The sequence below is a fragment of the Lepisma saccharinum genome, chromosome 21, assembly GCF_977018435.1.
Source record: "Lepisma saccharinum chromosome 21, izLepSacc3.1, whole genome shotgun sequence".
Classification (NCBI taxonomy): Eukaryota; Metazoa; Arthropoda; class Insecta; order Zygentoma; family Lepismatidae; genus Lepisma; species Lepisma saccharinum.
Window position 1 is genome coordinate 61,649,124 of NC_139249.1, and position 20,728 is coordinate 61,669,851.

The 20,728-nt window shown below is 39.9% G+C and overlaps 1 protein-coding gene across 1 annotated transcript in view; it reads left to right on the forward strand.

Annotated features, from left to right (window-relative positions):
• The window catches only part of LOC146004340 (uncharacterized), a 168,993-nt gene that overhangs the window by 119,570 nt on the left and 28,695 nt on the right, over positions 1–20,728 (forward strand). Inside the window, exons 10-14 of the mRNA XM_083143128.1 lie at positions 4,719–4,896; positions 7,013–7,181; positions 9,595–9,764; positions 13,536–13,644; positions 17,891–18,063. Coding sequence (XP_082999254.1) covers positions 4,719–4,896; positions 7,013–7,181; positions 9,595–9,764; positions 13,536–13,644; positions 17,891–18,063 — 799 coding nt within the window. The remainder of the gene's footprint in view (positions 1–4,718; positions 4,897–7,012; positions 7,182–9,594; positions 9,765–13,535; positions 13,645–17,890; positions 18,064–20,728) is intronic.

The following is a 20,728-nucleotide window of genomic DNA, read 5'->3' on the forward strand; positions in this document are numbered from 1 at the left end:
TGTACATGTGCCAGTTAAGTATGAAAAACAAAACTTGTCATATGTGCCGCACTTGCTCTGCATGTAGTCACTCTATCAATGGAATTACTGATGACTGATTTGCACAGACTTGCTCCTCGATTTGGCCGATCACAGGTCGACATTTCCTCCTTGAGTTCTGGTATGGTTCGTGGATTGTTTTCATCCTCCTGCGATTTCACATACCTCCAAAGGAAGAATTCGCAGGGTCTCAGGTCACGTGACATCGCTGGCTAATCTGGTCGAGAATGGAATCGGCACGGGAATTTGTCGTGCAGCAAGGCGATCGTCTCGTGGGAGGTGTGGCAGGTAGCGCCATCCTGCTGGAACCACAAGTGTTCAATGTCCACACCATTCCAATAAAGCCACAACCATTTCGTAACCATATTAGAATAGAATTCATTTCAAGTATGAGCCTTTACAGCTGTACATGCCATACAAGGATGAAATTTTTTTAGTACAATTTTCCTACACCCTTCCTCCTCTCAGTCTACTTCCACAATCACACTGCTTGGGAGTTCACAAACACTATTTCATTTCAACTCTTTCACTACACTTGCACTGCTACCTGAGTGATTCCTAAATTTTCTCACATTTATTAATTACTTAATTAATTTATTTAGTAGCCCCCCCCCCTTTCACACATGTTCGCTATCCCCACTGAGCTTCCTTGTTATCTTTGCCCAGGCATAGTGTATGAAAGTTCCCAGATTCCCTCTCGGTCTCTCCCTCCTAATAACGGTTGTCATTATATTCTCAACGTTAGCTTCATTTATTTCCCTGATATATTTTTGTCTTGCCTCCCCTGTTTCCTTGCACTGGTGGAGAATGTGAAATTTCGTCTCGTCTTCACCCCATAGCGAACACTCTACGCTCCTGTCCTCCCGTTTTAGTTTAATTTGTGCCCATCCCCCCAGTCTGAACCAGGCCAATCCTGACCTTATTTTTGCCCCACACAAATCCACGTAGTTCCTCCTTCCCCATTCTTGATCCGTATCCACTATTTTCGCTGATGTTAACGATATTTTTGCGTCGCATTCTGCCAAAATTTCCTGTTTGTTAATGTCTTCCAGTCTGGCACGTATGGCCCCTAGCATCTGCATATATTCTCCCCTCTATTCCCTCTTCCCACACCCATCCCAGCCCTATACTGTATAATTCCGTCTTTATTTTTGCTACCCATTGCCTCCCATTACCCCCACTTATCTGTGATTGTATACAGAGTTTCTTCAAATTTCCCCCCTCCCTGGTGATCAGTTTTGCCCAGTATTTAATGCTCCTCATTTTGGCATCCACTTCCTCTCTTAATTTTCCCATTTCCCTAAGTGCCCAACATGTTGCCATACCCATCCCTACTCCTAGCCCTTGACTGTACGACGTTTACAGTTTCCCCTCCCTCCCAGACCCATAGTTCGATGCCATAGAACAGTGTTGCTGTGTTAACTGTGGCCTCGTAGACCCCCTCCAGAATTTTGATTGGTATATTTGGTACTTTGTATTTTATTTTTCTTGTTTTTTACAACGCAAACATTTCTTTACATTTATTCCTGTGTACGTGCCTTGCCCACCTGCCCGTCATTGTAATCACCATGCCTAAATAATCGTAATGTTTCACCCTATCGACACTTGTCCCTCCGTATTTCCATTGTTCATCCTTACCGTATTGCTGTAATGTTCTCCATTCACTGTCGTGGCATTTACATCCTCAAACAAGAGTAATACAATGGCGCAATTCAAATCCGGCATTCTTGTTGGGACACTCTTACTAGAAAACTGTGCATTCTATGTTAACTTGTGAACATACATACAGTATATTGCGCGTTATTTATAAAATTGTTCCATACTGAAATAAAGATGAACTTTTCACTTTTGAAAAAAAGTAGATACGGAGTAGTGGATCTATTGATTTATTGATTGATATTGATTTTGCTTTATTTTACTTCGCTTTTCTTGTGCCACTTTTGGATAATTCGCGAAGATGGAGATGAGTGATGATATGATGAAATTGATGAGCGGACACTCACACATCCACGCCCAGGCCAGGATTCGAAACCGGGACCCCGGGTCAAATATGACATCACTTTTATATAATGGTTAAAAATAAGCCTGTGTATATTAACTACAAAAAAAGCATTTTTAAATAAATTTCGAACTTCATTTAATTCTGTTTTCCGCCACGAAAGTCCACGTACGCGTAGGTAGTACATGATGATGAGGTAAAATAATTCGAAAGGAGAGCCTTTCAACTCCTCTCTTTCATAATTATTGTGTACAATGCGATTGGCGTAGCGAAGCCTGGGCTTACAGGGCTCTGTCCCCTCCATAAGTTTTCTATATTACACTGCTCCGTAATGCAGTTTCTACAGAAACAAAGATAGCTACTTTTTTAAATAAATGTTGGAGTGTTGAATTCGAACATGACATTAACTGTTGATGATTAGCTGTTGTTTGTTTGAAATGTATGAAAGGAAATGAAACAAAAAACATCCTCAAAATGTTGCCTGTAGGTAGAGGCCTTATTGTTCGAAATAGCAATGATTGCCCAAAATTACTTTTAATCAGTGCTCGAAGTGAAAATTCCAAGTGGGGGGATACTTAGTCGACTTGGTGATAGGTGGGGGAGGATATACTGGTATGAGTCAACGTGGAGACAATGCAGTAGGTGGGGGTAGGCTTGTGTAAACTATGTTAGCTGGGGTGATGCTTTATGTATCTTAACTGGAGGGAAAGCATCGCCCGGATCCCTCACTTCGAGTAATGCATATACACTCTGTCCCAACTATCTCTGGAATAGGCGAACGAAAACAAATCTCTGCGCGAGTAGTAAAGCCAGACTGCTCCACCAATGAACACATAAGAGGAACGGGATTGCGGGGAGAGGGGAAAGCGACTGCAGTTACCAACCTTCCCAGCGGCGTGTACTGCTTCGCTCTGTCGACCCGATCCCCCTCCCCTTGTCTGTCGCTATGCGCGGCCTTGTTCCAGAGATAGACGAGACAGGGTATAAGCAGATAAAATTGCATGGCTAATAAACTTTTCATTCATACGAAGTAGCGAAATATTGTAAATTTAGCATTTTCATATATTTTTCGCGAATTTTATCACATTCTGTGATAGGACACCACAAAGATGTTAAACTTTTATCCGCCGTTCAGTTTAATGTTTGCTCAATGTACAGTAGTATTTTATGGGTGTAATAGTTATAATTGATAGGTCTATTGACATGTACATTTGGAAGTTATTTTAATACTTCTCTCCCCTAACAAATTTCCAATAATACATTTCATAATCGAAGGTTGAACATCATCCGAAATACGAGGGGGTATCAAAAAGTTCGTCCAATCTCCTGGAAGGAAACAAACTAGAAACCCCCTCGTATATGTGTATTGTACAATGGCCCTTCTAGGTTGAGCACACACATTTTTGTCTTTTTTGTATGTTTATTGCTATCCATTTTTTACACGTGAATAAAGGAAGGTGTCATGATTGACAAAATTGAGGCACGGAGCGTCATCAAATTCCTGCATCTCCAGGGGAAAGCAGCGAAGCAAATTCACGATGAGATGAAGGCAGTGTACGGAGAGGAAAGCCCATCCTATGAGATGGTTTCCAACTGGAAACGGCAGTTCCAAACCTGTCACATGCTCATTTCCGATGCCCCTAGGACAGGGAGATCGTCCTTCACAAATGATGCCACGTTGATGGAGAAAGTGGAGAAGATGATAATGGAAGACAGGAGGATCACCATTGAAAGTGTGATGTCTGTAATCAATGTTAGTTATGGGTCCATCTGGAATATCATCAATCATCAGCTGCACCGTCATCAAGTGTCGGCACGGTGGGTGCCACGATTGCTCACCCCTTTCCAGAAGAGAACTAGAGAGGAAGCAGCACTAGAGATGTTAGTCCGCTTTGAGATGGATGAAGAGGATTTTTTCAGCAGACTGGTTACAATGGACGAAAGCTGGATCTACCTTTATGATCCAGAAACAAAGGAGATGAGCAAGCAGTGGAAACACAGCTCCTCACCTCCCCCCAAAAAGGCAAGAGTGCAAAGGTCAGCCGCTAAGGTGATGCTGTCCGTTTTCTGGGACTGTGAGGGATTCATCCTGACGGACTACCTGCCACAGGGTCACACAATCATAAGTGACTATTATTGTGATCTCCTAGCTCGGTTACGTGAAGAATTGAAGATGAAAAGGTGAAAAAAGCTCGCAAAAGGAGTGCTGCTATTTGCAGAAAACGCACCAGCCCATTCTGCCCATGCATCCATTTCGAAAACAGTTCAATTAGGATACAAAATTTTGCCCCACCCTCCATATTCCCCAGACCTGGCACCGAGTGACTTCTTCCTCTTTCCGGAAATGAAGCGTCCACTCAAAGAACGCCACTTTGACACGAGAGACGATGTCATTTCTGAGGTGGAACAGTGGGTTCAGTCCCAAAATGCAGTGTTCTATAGAAACGGCTTACGCAAGGTGAAAGATCACTGGCAGAAATGTGTCATGAAGCATGGCGACTATGTGGAGAAGGCCTAATACCACCATGATTTCGTACTTGTCCAAAGTTTATTCCTTCCAGGCGATTGCACGAACCTTTTGATACCCCCTCGTACAATCCTGGTAACGCCTTTGGTCCTGAGAACTTTTTAGTAAAGGTGCCTGCTTCGTTGCTCTCTAAAGATGTGTCTTGCCTTTCAGAGCGGAAGGAAGATCGGGGAGAAGACCATCGCATCTTCCTTCTACGCCCCCTTCGAGCTGTACGAGCCCGGGGCTCTCGACAGGATCATCCTGGGGCTGCTTCAGGGCCACGCCCAGAAGGAGGACGCCTTCATCAACGAGGTGATGACCAACCACATGTTCGAAGATCCACAGAAAGGTCAGTGAGAGCTGGTTATATCGTGCATTCAAATTTCATACGCAATCCGTTTCTACGCAGAAAATTTCCAATAACTTATATCTCATGACCATGTCTTTCGTTACTTTTCACTTCCTTTGTTTTGTGTAGCTAGTGCTCGAAGTGGGAGGGACGCAGAGGGATGCTATCCCCCAATTAATAAAAATTCCGTTAGATGTTTCCTCACTAACATAATTTGTGTAAACATCCCCCACCTGATTCACTGTCTTCATGATTATACATACAAAAATTCCCCCACCAATCCCCAAACTCGACCAACCATCCCTAGGAATTTTCATCGAGCACTGTGTGTAGTCACACTACTTAACGCCAATTGTTCTCTTACCTTTGAGGTGCAAACTCCAATGCTGACATGTCAGTTTGCAAGGCGTGAATGCCACAAAGCACCGAAGTGACGCGAAAGTGAGCAAGGCCACACGTTCCAAACACGTTTGTCATTGAATTTTTTCGTTACCAAACAAAGCAAATGCCTCTGTGTGACATAAAAATCCTGTAAAACCTTTAAAAATATATAAAACCCAAAAAAAAGCTTAATTAAGCCCCCTAAACCTAAAATAGGTGCTAACAAGCAAAATACTTTTTTAAGCACTATAAAACGTGATCAGTTGTTGAGTATTTAATGAAACGCTGATGTAACGTATTATTTCTTACATATCTGTAAAGGAAAAATACGTTAAAAACTTAAAATCAGAGGTCTAATTATTAGTACTCCGGCAGTTTGTTTCTTTATACAGCATATTTGCAGAAGATACAATTCAGTCTACAGATGTATCAATACACACCTTATTACTAAGTTCGTTGATCCTGTACAAAGTAAATGTAAACTGTCCTTGCCCCCCCTCAGTTTTGGTACCTTGTTCCTTCCCAAGTTTTTGAACCTAATCGCCGCACTGGTTCGTATGTTCACGTTCATTCTAAACTACAGCGTGTCCACAAAAGCATTCCATGATTATAAGAGTGAGTGAATTGGTGTTTTAAGTCCACTTTATGCACAGTAAGGCTAATCGCGACTGGACCTACAGTTTAAAGTGGGATCCGAACCACTATGTGCCTCCAGCGGGTATCGAACCCAGGACCCCTTGATTCCAAGGCGACGACGCTACCACTGCGCCATCGGGGAGGCCCTCATGATTATAAAAGACCACAAAATTTTAATTATGTATATTACGAAATATATACCGATACCATTCGAAAGAACAGCTCAAAGAATTTTAGCGGATGTGTAATTGTTGGCGTTAACTAACCAAAAGTAGCAGAAAAACACATATTAGTATGTAAGAGAAAATTAAGTAAATGGACAATTTGCACGGTAATATTCATGGATCCCACTATACAAACCTAAACATCCAGTCAACATCAACAGTAACACAATTTGCTTCTAACAACGATGCCATTTACAATAACACATTAACAATCAAAATACCTTTTGGTGTGTTCTCTCTTGTGCACCATTACGTTTCATCTTCTTATTATTATTTCAAGTTTCTTTGCAACACTCATTCATACAGCATTGTACGTACAGTGGGATCCATGAGTACTACCGTGCAAATTGTCCATGACTATTTTCATTAATTTTTCTCTTACATCCTAAAATGTGTTTCTCAGCTACTTTTATCTATTTTTTTTCATTTTTTATTGTTATGCCATCTATTGTTGTAGTTAACGCCAACAATTACACATCCGCTAAAATTCTTTGAGCTGTTCTTTTGAATGGTATCGGCATAAATTTCCTAATATACATAATTAAAATGTTGTGGTCGTTTGTGGACACTCTGTATAATTCACCATAGAGAGAAGGGGATGTATTTGTGTAATACCAGGAAAGAAATATTTAAATCTTGAATGTATTGTTGGTACTTTGTATATTTTGCGGAAAGAACATAAAAATAACATTTACGGAGATGCCCTGAGTAGTTTTCAGATTCTTCAAATATGTTATGATTGCACCCATCAGGAGACTGAGGAGACAAGAAGTGTTTCAAAACGTGTGTCATAGTGAGCCCTGTAAAAATAGCATTAGAAGTACTTTCTCCAGTGAAGCTTTGTTGTGACGAGCGTCCTTCTGCTTCTTTGTCAGGGAGCGGCCTAGATTTAGCTGCGCAGGTGATTCAGCAGGGAAGAGACCACGGCCTGCCTGGCTACACCAAATGGAGGGAATTCTGCAATCTTCCAGCAGTCGGTAGCTTCCAGGACCTCCAGGATGTTATGTCTGAAGAAGCAATAGCGGCCCTCAAAAAGGTGTACAGGTAATAAATATTGAAATATAATCAAAATTGAAAATCTCATAATGAAGGAAGCTCTGCGGCTTCTCGCAACTTTCAGTTGTGTAAATATTAACTTACGCCTACATTTATATTAAGTACATACAAACATGAAAAACATACATGTAATTTGAATCAATGTAAAAACTGGTACGAAAGGTTAAGACAACAGAAAAACTGTAAACAATATACAGGGTTTCCGAATTGAAACGTCCTAATGACAACTGTCTGTAACTGCACATGCATTTTATGTATCAAAATGAATTATACATAAATGAATATACATAGTCATAAAGTTTCTGTGAGCAAAGTAGTAATTAGTACATTTTAGTACATTTAGTACATTTCTACATGCGTCCCACAAGTCGCACGGAGGAGTCCAATGTATTGAACCAAAGTGACAACAATGGAACAGCTTCGTGAAAGGATTACAGTTTCCATTGTGACAGTCACACCACACATGCTACAGGCAACCTGGCTGGAAATCGAGTATCGGCATGTGGGATACATAAATTGAAGTTATCCGTAATAATTTTCGTTCATTTTTGCACATACGCTACGAGTTTTTGGGCATTGTGTTTCATAAAAGTAAGTGAATGAACAATGAGATAGACTGTTAATTGATTGATTTGGTGTTCTAAGTCCACTTTATGCACAGTAAAGCTAATCGGGACAGACCTACAGTTTAAAGTGGGATCCGAACCATTATGTGCCTCCACCGGGAATCGATGTATATACTGCATGTATATTTATGTACGATGTCAACATATTATATTTTGTAATGTACATGTATCAATGTCCTTCAGGGGTACTTTTCGGTGTGAAAAGTTCACAATAAGATCATCCAAAATCACGTAATCTGGTAATGTTTAAGAATCCCACTATACATATGAGTGAGTATAGACATTTTGAATAATTCTGCACTCAACAATGAGCATCGATTGCTACCAGTGGCGTGCCCAGGTTTTTGGAAACGTGAGGGCGGTTATATGTATTTTATTTTAGTAGTCATTCCTCATTTTGCCATTTTTTCCTGCCTTTGACGTTATTTTTCTTTATCTATACCTGTTTAAAGGGAGGGAATATTACCCCCACCGGCCCTCCTTGGGCACACCACTGATTGCTACCCCAAGTATCGACGTCACAGCACGTCGCTGCGACCAATCCAGCGCGATAAGAAAGGCAGCAGCCTGTAGAAAGATGTGCGCGCTGTACTTCCTCCCTCGACGCCATAACTCTCGGCGCCACCACTGTTGTCTGGTTGGTCTGCTGCGTATTCCCAGCTCTCCACTTCCCTTGCCAGCATGAGGGCCGCCCGCCGCAATAACAGACAAGAGCTATAGTGATTAACATTTTCTGTTTGAAGTTGTAGGGGTACAAGAATCTTATGTTTGGTTGAAAAAATATTTCAACGCCGAAAGGAAAACTTTTGTGAACTATCGGTCTTGCTTAATTTATCATTCTTACTGAGGCCCAACCTCACCGCGGGGGTTGAGGGGGTGTTGCGCGGCCACTGGGAATAGCCACCAAGCGTTCTTCATAACATTATGAACACACTGCACGTTAAATTCCTCAATATTCAACTTCAGAACTTCCACTACACCATACCTGGTTTCTCGTCATGTATGCACTAACCGATGCACAAACGATTTGCTCAAAGGGTTGCATTCATGTACATACCAGCTTGAGGCTAAAACATCAACAACATTTTTTTTTCGAGTATGCCTTCGATGTTTTCTTGTTGCGATAACAAGAAAGTGCCGTTTTTTGCGTTCTCCAAAAGACCGCTCTCTTTGAAGTTCTATAAATAAAAAAGTTGTGGTTCGATCGTGACGAAATTTAAATACAGTGCAAGTAGAAAAATTTTAAACACATTTCTTAATTTTCAGATCTTTTCAGCAACTTTCTTATAAATATTGTGAAACAAATTTTTCTTAGTATTGGATAGTCCTTCAAATACGATCTTGGTCTGATTTGAAGCTTTTTTGCAGCTGTTTTTAAAACCAATTATAATTGTCAGTTCGCATTGCGAAATCGATTTTATACAGATTTTTATTCAACGGAGTAGCGATGTGTGTTGAAAGTGGCAACACCGCACGTTCTGTCACTACAGCGATGTCCTTTGAACCTTGGAAAACACAAAAAAGCATTTTTTTCTCACGATGATAAAAAAATCGATAGCATACTGGGGAGAAAATGGCCCAACGCAGAATTGAATAAGGTAAAATTTTGATGTACACCGTTTCATGTAGGTCTTCTACTGGTTAATTTTTAATTGGAGTCCAAAGTCGAGTGTCCATAATTTTTAATCGGATAGCAATTTCTATTTTCTGTAATGAACTGTAATACATTTCCACTACCAAAGCACATCGGTTGAAGTAGTACTTTCTCTCCATAGGGACGTTACAGACATCGACCTGTTCACCGGAGGGTTGGCGGAAACTCCGACAGATGGTGCTGTCGTAGGGCCCACCTTCGGCTGCCTCCTCGGTCGTCAGTTCCACTATCTTCGGCGAGGCGACCGTTACTGGTACGAGAACGACCTCCCGCCTTCCTCATTCAGCAAAGGTATATTTACATCTATGTTTATAATTTATTTAGCATGAAAAACACTATTGTTGTGCCCCAGTAAAAACATATATATTTCATAAAGTTACACAAGATAAAATATTTAATCCGGGATTGGAATGACTTCAGATTTTTTCATTAATGCTATTACTCTCTCTCTCTCTCTCTCTCTCTCTCTCTCTCTCTCTCTCTGTGCATTATTTTATCAGTGCAAGTATTACATATCTGATTCGTGATGCTTGTTCATGTATAAAAGGGGTACATTTATTCGGATTTTTTAAAATGAAGTATAAAATTTTACTCTGATGAGTCTCGATAAGAAATTTAATAATAATCCTGAATTTATTCCGGTGGGTAATTAGAATAATTACAAAATTTAACGCATTAATAAAAAATAATAACCAATTATTGCAAGAGTGTCACACACATATTTAACCATTCACTAAAACTCACAAAGACCATAATCATTATTCATTAATGCTTTTTTTGTTTATAGACGTGCAGTTGTTTAGTAATGATAATAAGTACAAAGAATACCATAATTACGAACCAATTGTACACTCTCACTAGCAAAACCTACGTATTTTCGGACGTCGAATTCGAAACTGCAATAAAAAATAGGGGTCCCCATTTAACATTTCAAAGTTTCCCCCTGCCCGACCCGCTGGGGGTGGCGGGGTGGTCATTGTAGCTAAGGTGACTGCCCCCACAATATTATTATACTTTCATATGGAACATTTTTTCGTTCGATGCATATTTGTCGCGATATTTCGATTTGTCAAGTTACATGGGACACCCTGTACATTATTGTCGCATTCAGGATTATGATAACTTATAGCCATGGTTGTCATTTTGTTCTATGTAGAAGAAAGTAGTGGCAACCAACTTGAACACACGACTTAGGTAAATTCGTCAGAAAAATTGTGAACAAATATTTCTATCAGGATAAAGATATAGAGAAACTTGGGTCACGCTATGACAAATCTTTGAATAGACTTTGTGAATATGTAGAAATGTAGTTTTTTGTTTTGGTAGCGTACTTTCATGTAAATACAAGAACTGTCCTCCATATTCCATACGCTATTACTTCCATGCTAGCGTAACAAAGCGTAAGCCTTTGCAACTAACTTTTTGACTGACCCACGCATAGCTATATGTATGTGTACATACACTTGCACGTTCCGTAACTGTATACATGGATGTACATACGTGTGTGTGCGTTTCTTCTGCTTGCGTGTTTGTGTATGTGTATGTGTGTTTGCATACATACAGTGAGCGTAAAAAGTGTTTGGACACCATTGATGGTACGTAAACAAGGGATCCGCTCCGGGTTGTGGGTGCAGGTAGGCGAGTGGAATGAAAGCCACATTATTCTACCTCATATACTTGTTTATCTGATACAACAGGAAAATACAAAATATAAAAAATAAACCATCTATAAACAATAATAACGAAAATATTTCATATTTTGAACACAAGAAGTCTTTGGACACTTGCCATTCTTGTCCATATTTTCTGCAAAAACAAAGGCATTTAATATTTTGTTGGATTTCCTTTGGCACGAATCACTCCCCGGAGGCTGTCTGGTACAGATTTAACCATATCTGCAGTAATCTGAGGTGAAATGGCATTCCATTCTTCCTGCAATACTAATTTTAGGTCGGATTTGCTGGATATGTTTCTTTTTCTTATCTCTTTCTCTAATACACTCCATAAATTTTCTATGGGGTTCAGATCTGGGGATTGAGGGGGTGTGTGAAGTTGTTTTGGGGTGTTATATAACAGCCACAATTTTGTATTAAGGGCGGTATGCGTAGGATCGTTGTCCTGTTGAAACAAGTAATCATTACCCAAGTTCATTTGAGCCGCACTAAAGCTCAAATTATTCTTCAATATATCAATTGATCCATCGTTCCCTCTATCAAATGCATCTTGCCGACCCCAGCAGCACTCATACAACCCCATACTAAGAGTGAACCGCCACCGTGTTTGACAGTTGGGATTAAGTTTCGCTGCTCCAACTCTGTATTTCTTTGCCGCCATACCATATGCCTACCTTCCGATCCAAATAAGTTGAATTTGCTTTCGTCCGAAAAATTTACCTTGTTCCAGAAGTCTTCATCGTAATTGCGATGATATAGGGTAAATTTGAAGCGTTTCTTTCTGCTTATTGCACTAACCCAAAATGTCTTCCTTGCCACTCGTCTATGGTAGGCATTTCGTCGGCATACTCGTACATTACGAACTGTACTGGAGGAAACTTACTCATCTCGGTCTTGAAGGCTTACAGCCAACGTCGGAGTACTAGTTTTGGGGTCTTTTTTTATAGTTCGCAAAATAAACCGTTCGTCTTGCAGAGAAAGCACTCTTGGTCGTCCACTCCTCGGCTTATTTTCTACTGTTTCTCTTTCGCCAAAGCGATCTATGATCACGTGCACTGTTGATTTAGGAATTCCAGACAAGCGTGACATTTCCCGTAATGATTTGCACTGACTGTGAAGCCGGATAACTTGCCGACGTTAAAAAACTGTGAACTCTCTCCTTCCAGGACCCATGTTGCACTATCGTGGTCAATGACGCAGAGCTCTTGGCGGTACTGAGACTTGCGAACTGACAGCTGCGAGCCCAGAGGTTGAATGGGTCAGTAGTACGTATATGGCAGTCCAGGTTTATTGATCGTGTTTCACTGATGTCCTTTTTAATGTTTTTTTTACTAAGTGTCCAAAGACTTTCTGTGCCCATAATTTGTGGCATTTTTGTTATAATTGTTCATGGATTGTTTATGTTTTGATATTTTTATTTCGTTGTTTTGCCAAGAAAGAAAGAATTTGAGGTAGAACCCTTGCACATTTATCCCGCTTACCCACCACCATCCAGAACGCCAAGAGAATCCATTATTAACGCAACTACTGCAGTGTCCAAACACTTTTTACACTCACTGTACATACAGCACACATACACACCACACCTGAACTTGAAAATCTCACTAGTCTTCAAGTAATTCTAGAAGCTTTCCTGGCGACGAATGATGAAAAGATTTTCTGCTATCGACTCACCTGGTCAAATGTCAGAGAAAATCTTTTCAAACTACTAGTATTGCTATAGAAAATACGAACCACTAAATTTGACGAAGTCACCTGACACTCACTGCTGTTCATTCCAAAGACACCAGCCAGGTAACTAATAAGATGTCGGACCTCCCTTCGCTATTATTACAGTATTACTCTTCGGGGCAGGCTTTTCACTAAGTTCTGGTACAATTGTTGGTGGAATTTTTCCCCATTCGTCTTGTAGCCTCGTGAATAGTTCATGGGTGGTTTTTGGTCGAGTGAGTCTGGCACGCAACCGACGCTCCAGTTCATCCCAAAGATGTTCTATGGGGTTCCAGTCGGGGCTTTGAGCGTGCCAGCTAAGCACATATACCTGATTGTCCTCAATCCACGATTAAATGGACCCTGCTTTATGGACAAAGGCATCATCGTGCTGATAGAGAAAAGGGCCCATTTCAAACTGTTGCCACAGTGTGGGCAGCATGCTAGTGTCTCAAATGTCCTCATAAACGCAACTGTTCATGTTGCCATTGACAAAAATAGTGGCCCGAGCCCAAACCAGGAAAAACAGCCCCAGACCATGACACTACCTCCACGTTCACTTGGGTGTCCGGCGACTTTTGCCTATATAGTGTAAAAATTTGGTCATGCTTCTGGTCTGAACTTTATAATACAAATGTAATATTTAAGTAAAATCCTAATTGATTATTCCTATTTTCAGAGCAGCTCAACGAGCTCAGGAAGACGAGCTTCTCGAGGATCATCTGCGACAACAGCGACGGCATCCAGGAGGTCCAGCCGAGGGTCTTCATTGAGAAGGACGCCTTCCTGTACGTATTCTCATTAACCTTCGCCTCTGTGTTGTCTCCCTCCAAATAATTATTTCAATTATGGACATTCATTAAATTTAGTTTATTAAAAACTTAAAAATGAAGCTGAGGAATGTGCTATGTAATAGTTTTAAGAAGTGTCAATAAATTAACTAAGCGCACTTTAAATAAACGTAGATTTCTACACTAGTAACTCGCACATAGTTCCTAAACGCACGGCCATGAAATTAGACGGGTGGCAGAAGTTCGCGCTGTTGCCACTTCGGAGCACTACCCCGAGTGTTCGGAGGTTTAAAAGAATGAAACATCCGTTGTAGACTTAGTATTTGTAAACCATGTAATGCGAACTGACGGTATTTGCTCAAAAGGTCAGGGATGACAACTGTATGTCCCGAGGAGAGGTCGGTCTGACGCTCGAGCTAGGCAACGGAGCCCGGTTGACGTTGCCACACAGTGCGCGGGAACCAGCGACTTTCGTCCCGCTCTCGCTTTGCTTTTCCCAGCGCAATTCTGCCCAGCCCCCTATTTTCATTTCGTTTAGTTAATCTACCCCATGTACTCTTAGTTGTATGCACTTTTGAATGCAAGTAATTAGGTAATAATATTAAACGTGATTATTAAGCTTTTAATAGAATAAGTGTGTTTTGTGCACCTTTGAACAAGCATTTAAGAATGAAACTAATGAAATGTTTTGTGTGAAGTGTTGCGTTGGGCGCGGAAACCTGGACTCTACGAAGAAAAGGGGAAAACTACTAGAAATTTTAGAAATGTGTCTAAGTTGAAGTATGGAGCAAGAAGGGAAATGGGCAGAAGAACTAACTAACTAACTAACTCTCTAGCCTTCTTAAACCCGAAGGTTCATGGCTGCAGCAACACACGCCTTCCATCTGTCCCTATCTTGAGCAAGATCTATATACTCTTTTCCATCCCTACCGATTTCCTTTACGTCTATCTCAACGTTGTCCCTCCGTCTTCGTCTTGGCCTTCCTACAGGTCTCTTACCATCAGGTTTCCCAACAAGAATCCTGTAAACTCCTCTTTCCTCTCCCATTCGTGACACATGGCCTGCCCACCTAAGTCTTCTTGATTTAATTATTCTAATAATATCTGGACATGAATACAAATTATGTAGTTCTAAATTATGTAACCTTCTCCACTCACCTGTCTCCTCATCCCTTTTAGCTCCAAAGATTTTCCTAAGGATCTTATTTTCAAATACTCTCAATTTATGTTCCTCTTTCAATGTAAGGGACCAAGTTTCACACACATATAATACTACAGGCAAAATTACGGTTTTGTATATTTTAACTTTTAGTTTCTTAGATATTAAACGAGAAGACAAAAGTTTAAGAAGAGAGAAGTAACATGCATTTCCTGAATTAAGTCTACTTTTTATTTCCCCTTTAATAGAATTTTCATTTGTTAATATTACTCCTAAGTATTTGAATTTGGAAACTGGTTCAAACGAGTTGTTATCAATAATTAGATTTTGATTATTACCTAACACTTGGTTTCGATCTGTAAGCATATATTTAGTTTTCTCTTTGTTAACTTCCAAACCTATATCTTTAGCAGTTTTGAAAAATATTTTAGCATTATTCTTAATTGTATTTATATCATCCCCTAATAAGTCTACATCATCTGCATATGCTAACAACTGAGTCACACCATTTAATTTTAGTCCTTCTTTAGTTTCTTTTACCTTCCTAACAGCATATTCTAAGGCAAAATTAAAGAACAATGGAGATAATGCATCTTCTTGTTTTAACCCATCATGAATTGTAAATTTGTCAGACACATTAATACCCACACGAATTTTACTTTCTGTTTCACTGGTGCATACTTTTATCATACTAACAAGCTTCTTAGGTATTCCAAACTCGACTAATATATTATATAATTTATCTCTTTTGACCGAATCATATGCTTTTTTGAAATCAATGAATAGCTGATGGACATTTTGATTATATTCCCACTTTTTTTCCAAGTGTCTGTCTGATGTGAATCGCACGTTTAGAAGTAAAAAAAGAGATTACTTGAAAAGCAAACTTAACGAAATTGAAACAAACAGCAAAAACAAAAATATCAAAGATTTATATAAAGCTGTAAATGAATTTAGAAAGGGGTGGCAACCTAAAGTAAACTTGATAAAAGATAAAGACGGTGATTTTCTAGCTGACCCAAGCGATATTCTAAATATATGGAAGAACTACTTTAATGACCTTTTAAATGTTCATGTAGGAGATAAATCAGAAGTAAATGAAGTACACACAGCAGAACCTTTAGTTCCAGAATCTAACTTGACTGAAGTTAAAGATGGGCAGAAGAAGCAAGAAATAAAGAACTGTTGGAATGGGTTACTGAAAGAAGAGCAACACTGGAAGTGGTCAGTAAAAGAACCACAAAATTGGCTGAGACACTGGCTAAAAAGGATTTGGTTGATGATACATTGCAAATAATAGTTAGTGAGTAAACATCCGGATAAGAAGTAGATGATACGTACATACTATGCTGACATGAAACGCAAGGCACTTCATCGGAAAGTCTGGCGCTTGCAGTGAAAATCCTGCCTATTAAGGCAGAGAACGATTATTGATTTGATTGGATTTGTTCTACTTCCCTTTACTGCCACTTTTGTCTAATCGCGAAGATGCGGATGAGTGATGATATGATTAAATTGATGCAGGGACATTCACAAACACCTATGCCGGAATTCGAACCCGGGACCCCTGGCCTCGTAGCGCGCTGTGCTGTGACCCCGCCACGGACTCCCAGACAACGATGAATGTAAAACAATGACGAAATTATGGAATACAATAATATGCAGATTGTAGCCTGGGAAAATAATGTAATACATAAATAAATTATGATGAAAAATTTTCGCATTCAGATTCTGCAATCACTGATATCGTGAGGTACCATTTTAACCTATTGGAAGCCTACATTTCCAATAAAAGTTAATTTTTGTCGTAGAAACGTTTTTAGTGCTAAGGCCCCCAAAGGATAGAATCATGATTGCTCAAGCCGTTAGTTCTTGTGTAGGACATTATCCAACTGTGTCGAGTAGAAGCATGTAATGCCAGTTTTCCTACAGCTTATAACAGAAACATCTCTGTAGCGAAAAATTAAGAATTAATCAATTTATGACACAATCTCTTATTGAATCTTACATAGTTCGTACAGGACACAATATAGCTATTAAACTCTAGTTATACAGTTAATAACTTCCCCGATGGTACAGTAATATTGTCGTGGCTTAGTAATGAAGGTGTCCAGGGTTCGATACCTGGTGTAGGCACAGAGCGGTTCGGATACCACTTTAAACTGTAGGTCCAGTCCCAATTAGTGCATAATAATGGACTTAAAATAAACTTCAATTCATTGAATTACAGACGATTGAAATTAACTCTCGATAGTTTTGCCTGATGAAAAAACAATAATTTATTTCTTGCAATAGCATGTTAAAACTTGCAGCGTAACTTATGAGTTGTGGCTTCAATTTAAATTTAAATTTTGTTAATAAGAGAATGGGCCATTCAATGCCAAATCACAAAAAAAGAAATAAACTTCTCAGCCCGACCATCTCGAATTTTCACGAAATTTGCTTTGCATAGCTTTGACATTTCTTATGACGTTGGCATCCCTTCTGTACAAACACCATGTATGATTGAGTGCTAAAATTTTACACATGTAAGTTACTTCACGTTCTCTACCATCGTACCCCCAGGTTCGAATCCCGGCCTGAGCAAGGCTGTTTGTGAGTGTTCATTCATCAATTTCATCATATCATCAGGCATCACCATCTTCGCAATTAGCCGAAAGTGGCACAAAACCGAAGTAAAATGAACCAAATCAATAAATGAATAAATTTACCATCGTACCAAATTTCGTGAAAATCTGAGATGGTCGGGTTGGGAATTGTGATGATTTGGCATGGAATGACCCGAATGTAGAATAATGGGTTGCTTCAGTATCGTTTTGTGCAGTTTGTTCGTTTTATCTCTGGGCCGAAATACCGCGTGACATGGCTCAGATGCCGGCATTTTCGTCCCGTAACGTCTCGCTTATTTACGCACATATCTTTAGCATGTATACAATTGTATTAATATTGCATTAAGAGTACTAACCTCTCTTATAGAGAGTTGTTAAAAGTTGTTCACGCACTATCTCGGCCAAAACGAGCCAAAACGAACTCACTGTACTTGGTGCATAAAACTAAATTTCACTGTCTCTTCTTGTCTTCCAGCAACGCGATGGCTAGTTGTGGAGGAGGCGTGATCCGATCCGTGGACCTCTCCAAGTGGAGGACATCTTCTCCTCATTTTGTGGTCTCCGACGTTCTGCTGGCGGACTCCGTTGCCAGGGCTAAGCGTGACGTCACGGAGATTCTGGAGAAGGAGATAAGCCTGTGGCATCAACGTGAGTATTCATTCAGTTATAAGAACGCTCATATTTTTATATAGAATGCTGAAATTGGATTTTGTGGTCGAGCGGTTGATAAACTCAAATGGCTCGTTGACCCGCTCGAGATATTTCAGTCGGGGGCGATTCCTCCATGTAGGAAGTGAGGAACTTCCTACAGTTCATTTATACTTGCTTCCAGTTCTCTACTTTTTAGGAGTTTAATAATAATGCGCGTTATAAAATTATGAGCTCAATGTACGTACAATTGACTAGGTTAGCTACTGTCAAGATTTGACTGGTGGTGGTGGCGCTCCTTCCAGCCGCACCCAAAAGACGATGGACACACACGCTTTGCTGCCCGGCCTGAGGAACCTCGCTGGTATCACTACAAACAGATGGGTGAAGAGTGGAAAAGTAGCGGGGAGGGGGCGGGGGTTTGCGGTTTTAAAGCATCCAGCGAGGAATCATCGAGGGGTTCCTACATCAGTGGTGCCAACCCCATCAAAATGGTACTATACGTAGCACAGTTTGATCTTCGTTGGCCCCTAGCATCCTGCTTTTGGCATAATGGTCAAATCTAGTATAATCTGCAAACGCGAGTCCCTGGGAGAGGGAAATCGAATTCAAAGGAAATTGAAATAAAATTACGTTCAAATATTATTTATACTTCACCAGCGGACTTTGTTTGAAATAAAAGGGAGTCTGCACACACAGCGACACGCTTCTTTTACAACCATGCGACGATCCATCATTCTCTATCTTTTCTTTATCCTGTAGATTTTGTTCCTGAGGAGATTTTATGGCAGTAAATCGATAGAAGGTTGGGGGTAAACAAACCATTTTCTCAAACCGTTTCAAGTTCTATGCTCAACCCATCTCGTTTGTTGAGCCATTCTACACAATTTTGTGTACTGAATAATAAGTAACGGAAGTTCAGAACTCGAGAAATATATGGATAATTGAACTTAAAACTGTAGTTATCCGAAAAAAGTAATTAACAATAAATCCTAGCACAATTTAGAAGCATTTATCATAATTTCAGAGTTTGAGCAGCACTTTTTATTATCCTCAATCCACACGACAGGGAGAGGGGACAAAATCAAAATTCTTGCAAAATCTGAAATATCGTCATGTATTTTCGTTGTCTTTTTATAGGTTCACATTAAAAAATTTCATAGTTCAAGGACGCAGGGGTCCCTTGCCCTATCTTGTGCGTGGGCCTGCAGGTAACATTCTAAATGCAATGGATAGTACAAGCGATTTCTGCGACTGTAATTGAACACATTTTTCAAATCTTCCTCAGTTTACCATAACTTCTTCCCACACTTCAAAAAAGCCACGAGTCGCCGCTGATTTCAGTATTACTTTTTATCTAACGAAACTGTTCCCGAAAATATGGGTGGACAATTTCTTCGCAATTACATTCATTTTCTTTCCTTTACGAAATGAACATTAAATAGTTTAAGGAGAAACGAATAGAGGAATGTTTCTGTAGTACAATCAGCACAATTTGTACCCCACACGCGAATAACGGTCTAGTACCTTAATGCACTGCACATCGCACCGCACATCGTCATACAACGCAAGGGGTACCGGGTGAGTATCAATTTCATAATGTCATCACTCAACCCCACCTTCGTAAATTAGCTAAAAGTGGCACAAGAATCGAAGAGAAATAAAGCAAATCAATCAATCAATAGTAGCTTAATGTTTCAGTATTCTGTAATTAAGGTAACTACCAACTGCTTAAAAAACTTTTCAAAGCATTTTTGCTCTTCTTTGCATTGCACTCTCAAAATAAATCACGCAACATATCAGGATAATTAATTTGATTTTGTTTCTTGCAATTATAACATATTAATATGTTATGGTCATATAATATGCAAAATCAACAAGTCACATTAATTACACATTATCACCAATATTGTTTCCGCAATGACACATTATCCAACGGATCTAGTGTGCAGGATTTTGGAGGGTGGAATATATTCAGCATGGCTCAAAGATAGATAAATTATAATAATTAGTATATGTTTCTCTGCGCGGAACATACACACGATATTATTTCGAACATTATTATGCACTGGAATACGGAACAGGGCATACATACTTTAATCAGCTCCTTTTTTAATTCATAATTACAATTCTTTCACTTTCGTCTTCAAAAGACAGGTACGGAAATGTCTTCTGGCTTCTATCGAACAATTTATATTTCTGATTATGTTTGAAATGTTAATATTATTGATCCATAGATTGATTTGGTGGCTTTTCTGTCACCTTTGGCTAATCACGAAGACGACGAAGAGTTGATGAACACCCGTGCCAAAGCCGGGATTCGAACTCGGTACCTCTGGCTGGCGTAGTAGCGCGCTGTCCTTATCAGTTGACTTTCAATATTATTAAATATGTGTTTCTATTGTACGTACATGGTGTTTCACTGGCTCTCGGCCCCTGATTTTCGCTTATAAAAATCAAACTATTGGTCATAATATAATGAACATTGCAACGAACACACCTTGGTGTATGAGAAGCATGTTGACGTCACAGCGAGTGTTGGAAGTGGTCGCAATTAGCATCAAATGCATGCCTGCACAAACATCTCTATTTTACAGAAGGTAGCCACCAACACATCAGGAGTCACAGCGTCAATTTCCCGCCGAATTCTGTCTTGCAGTTCCAC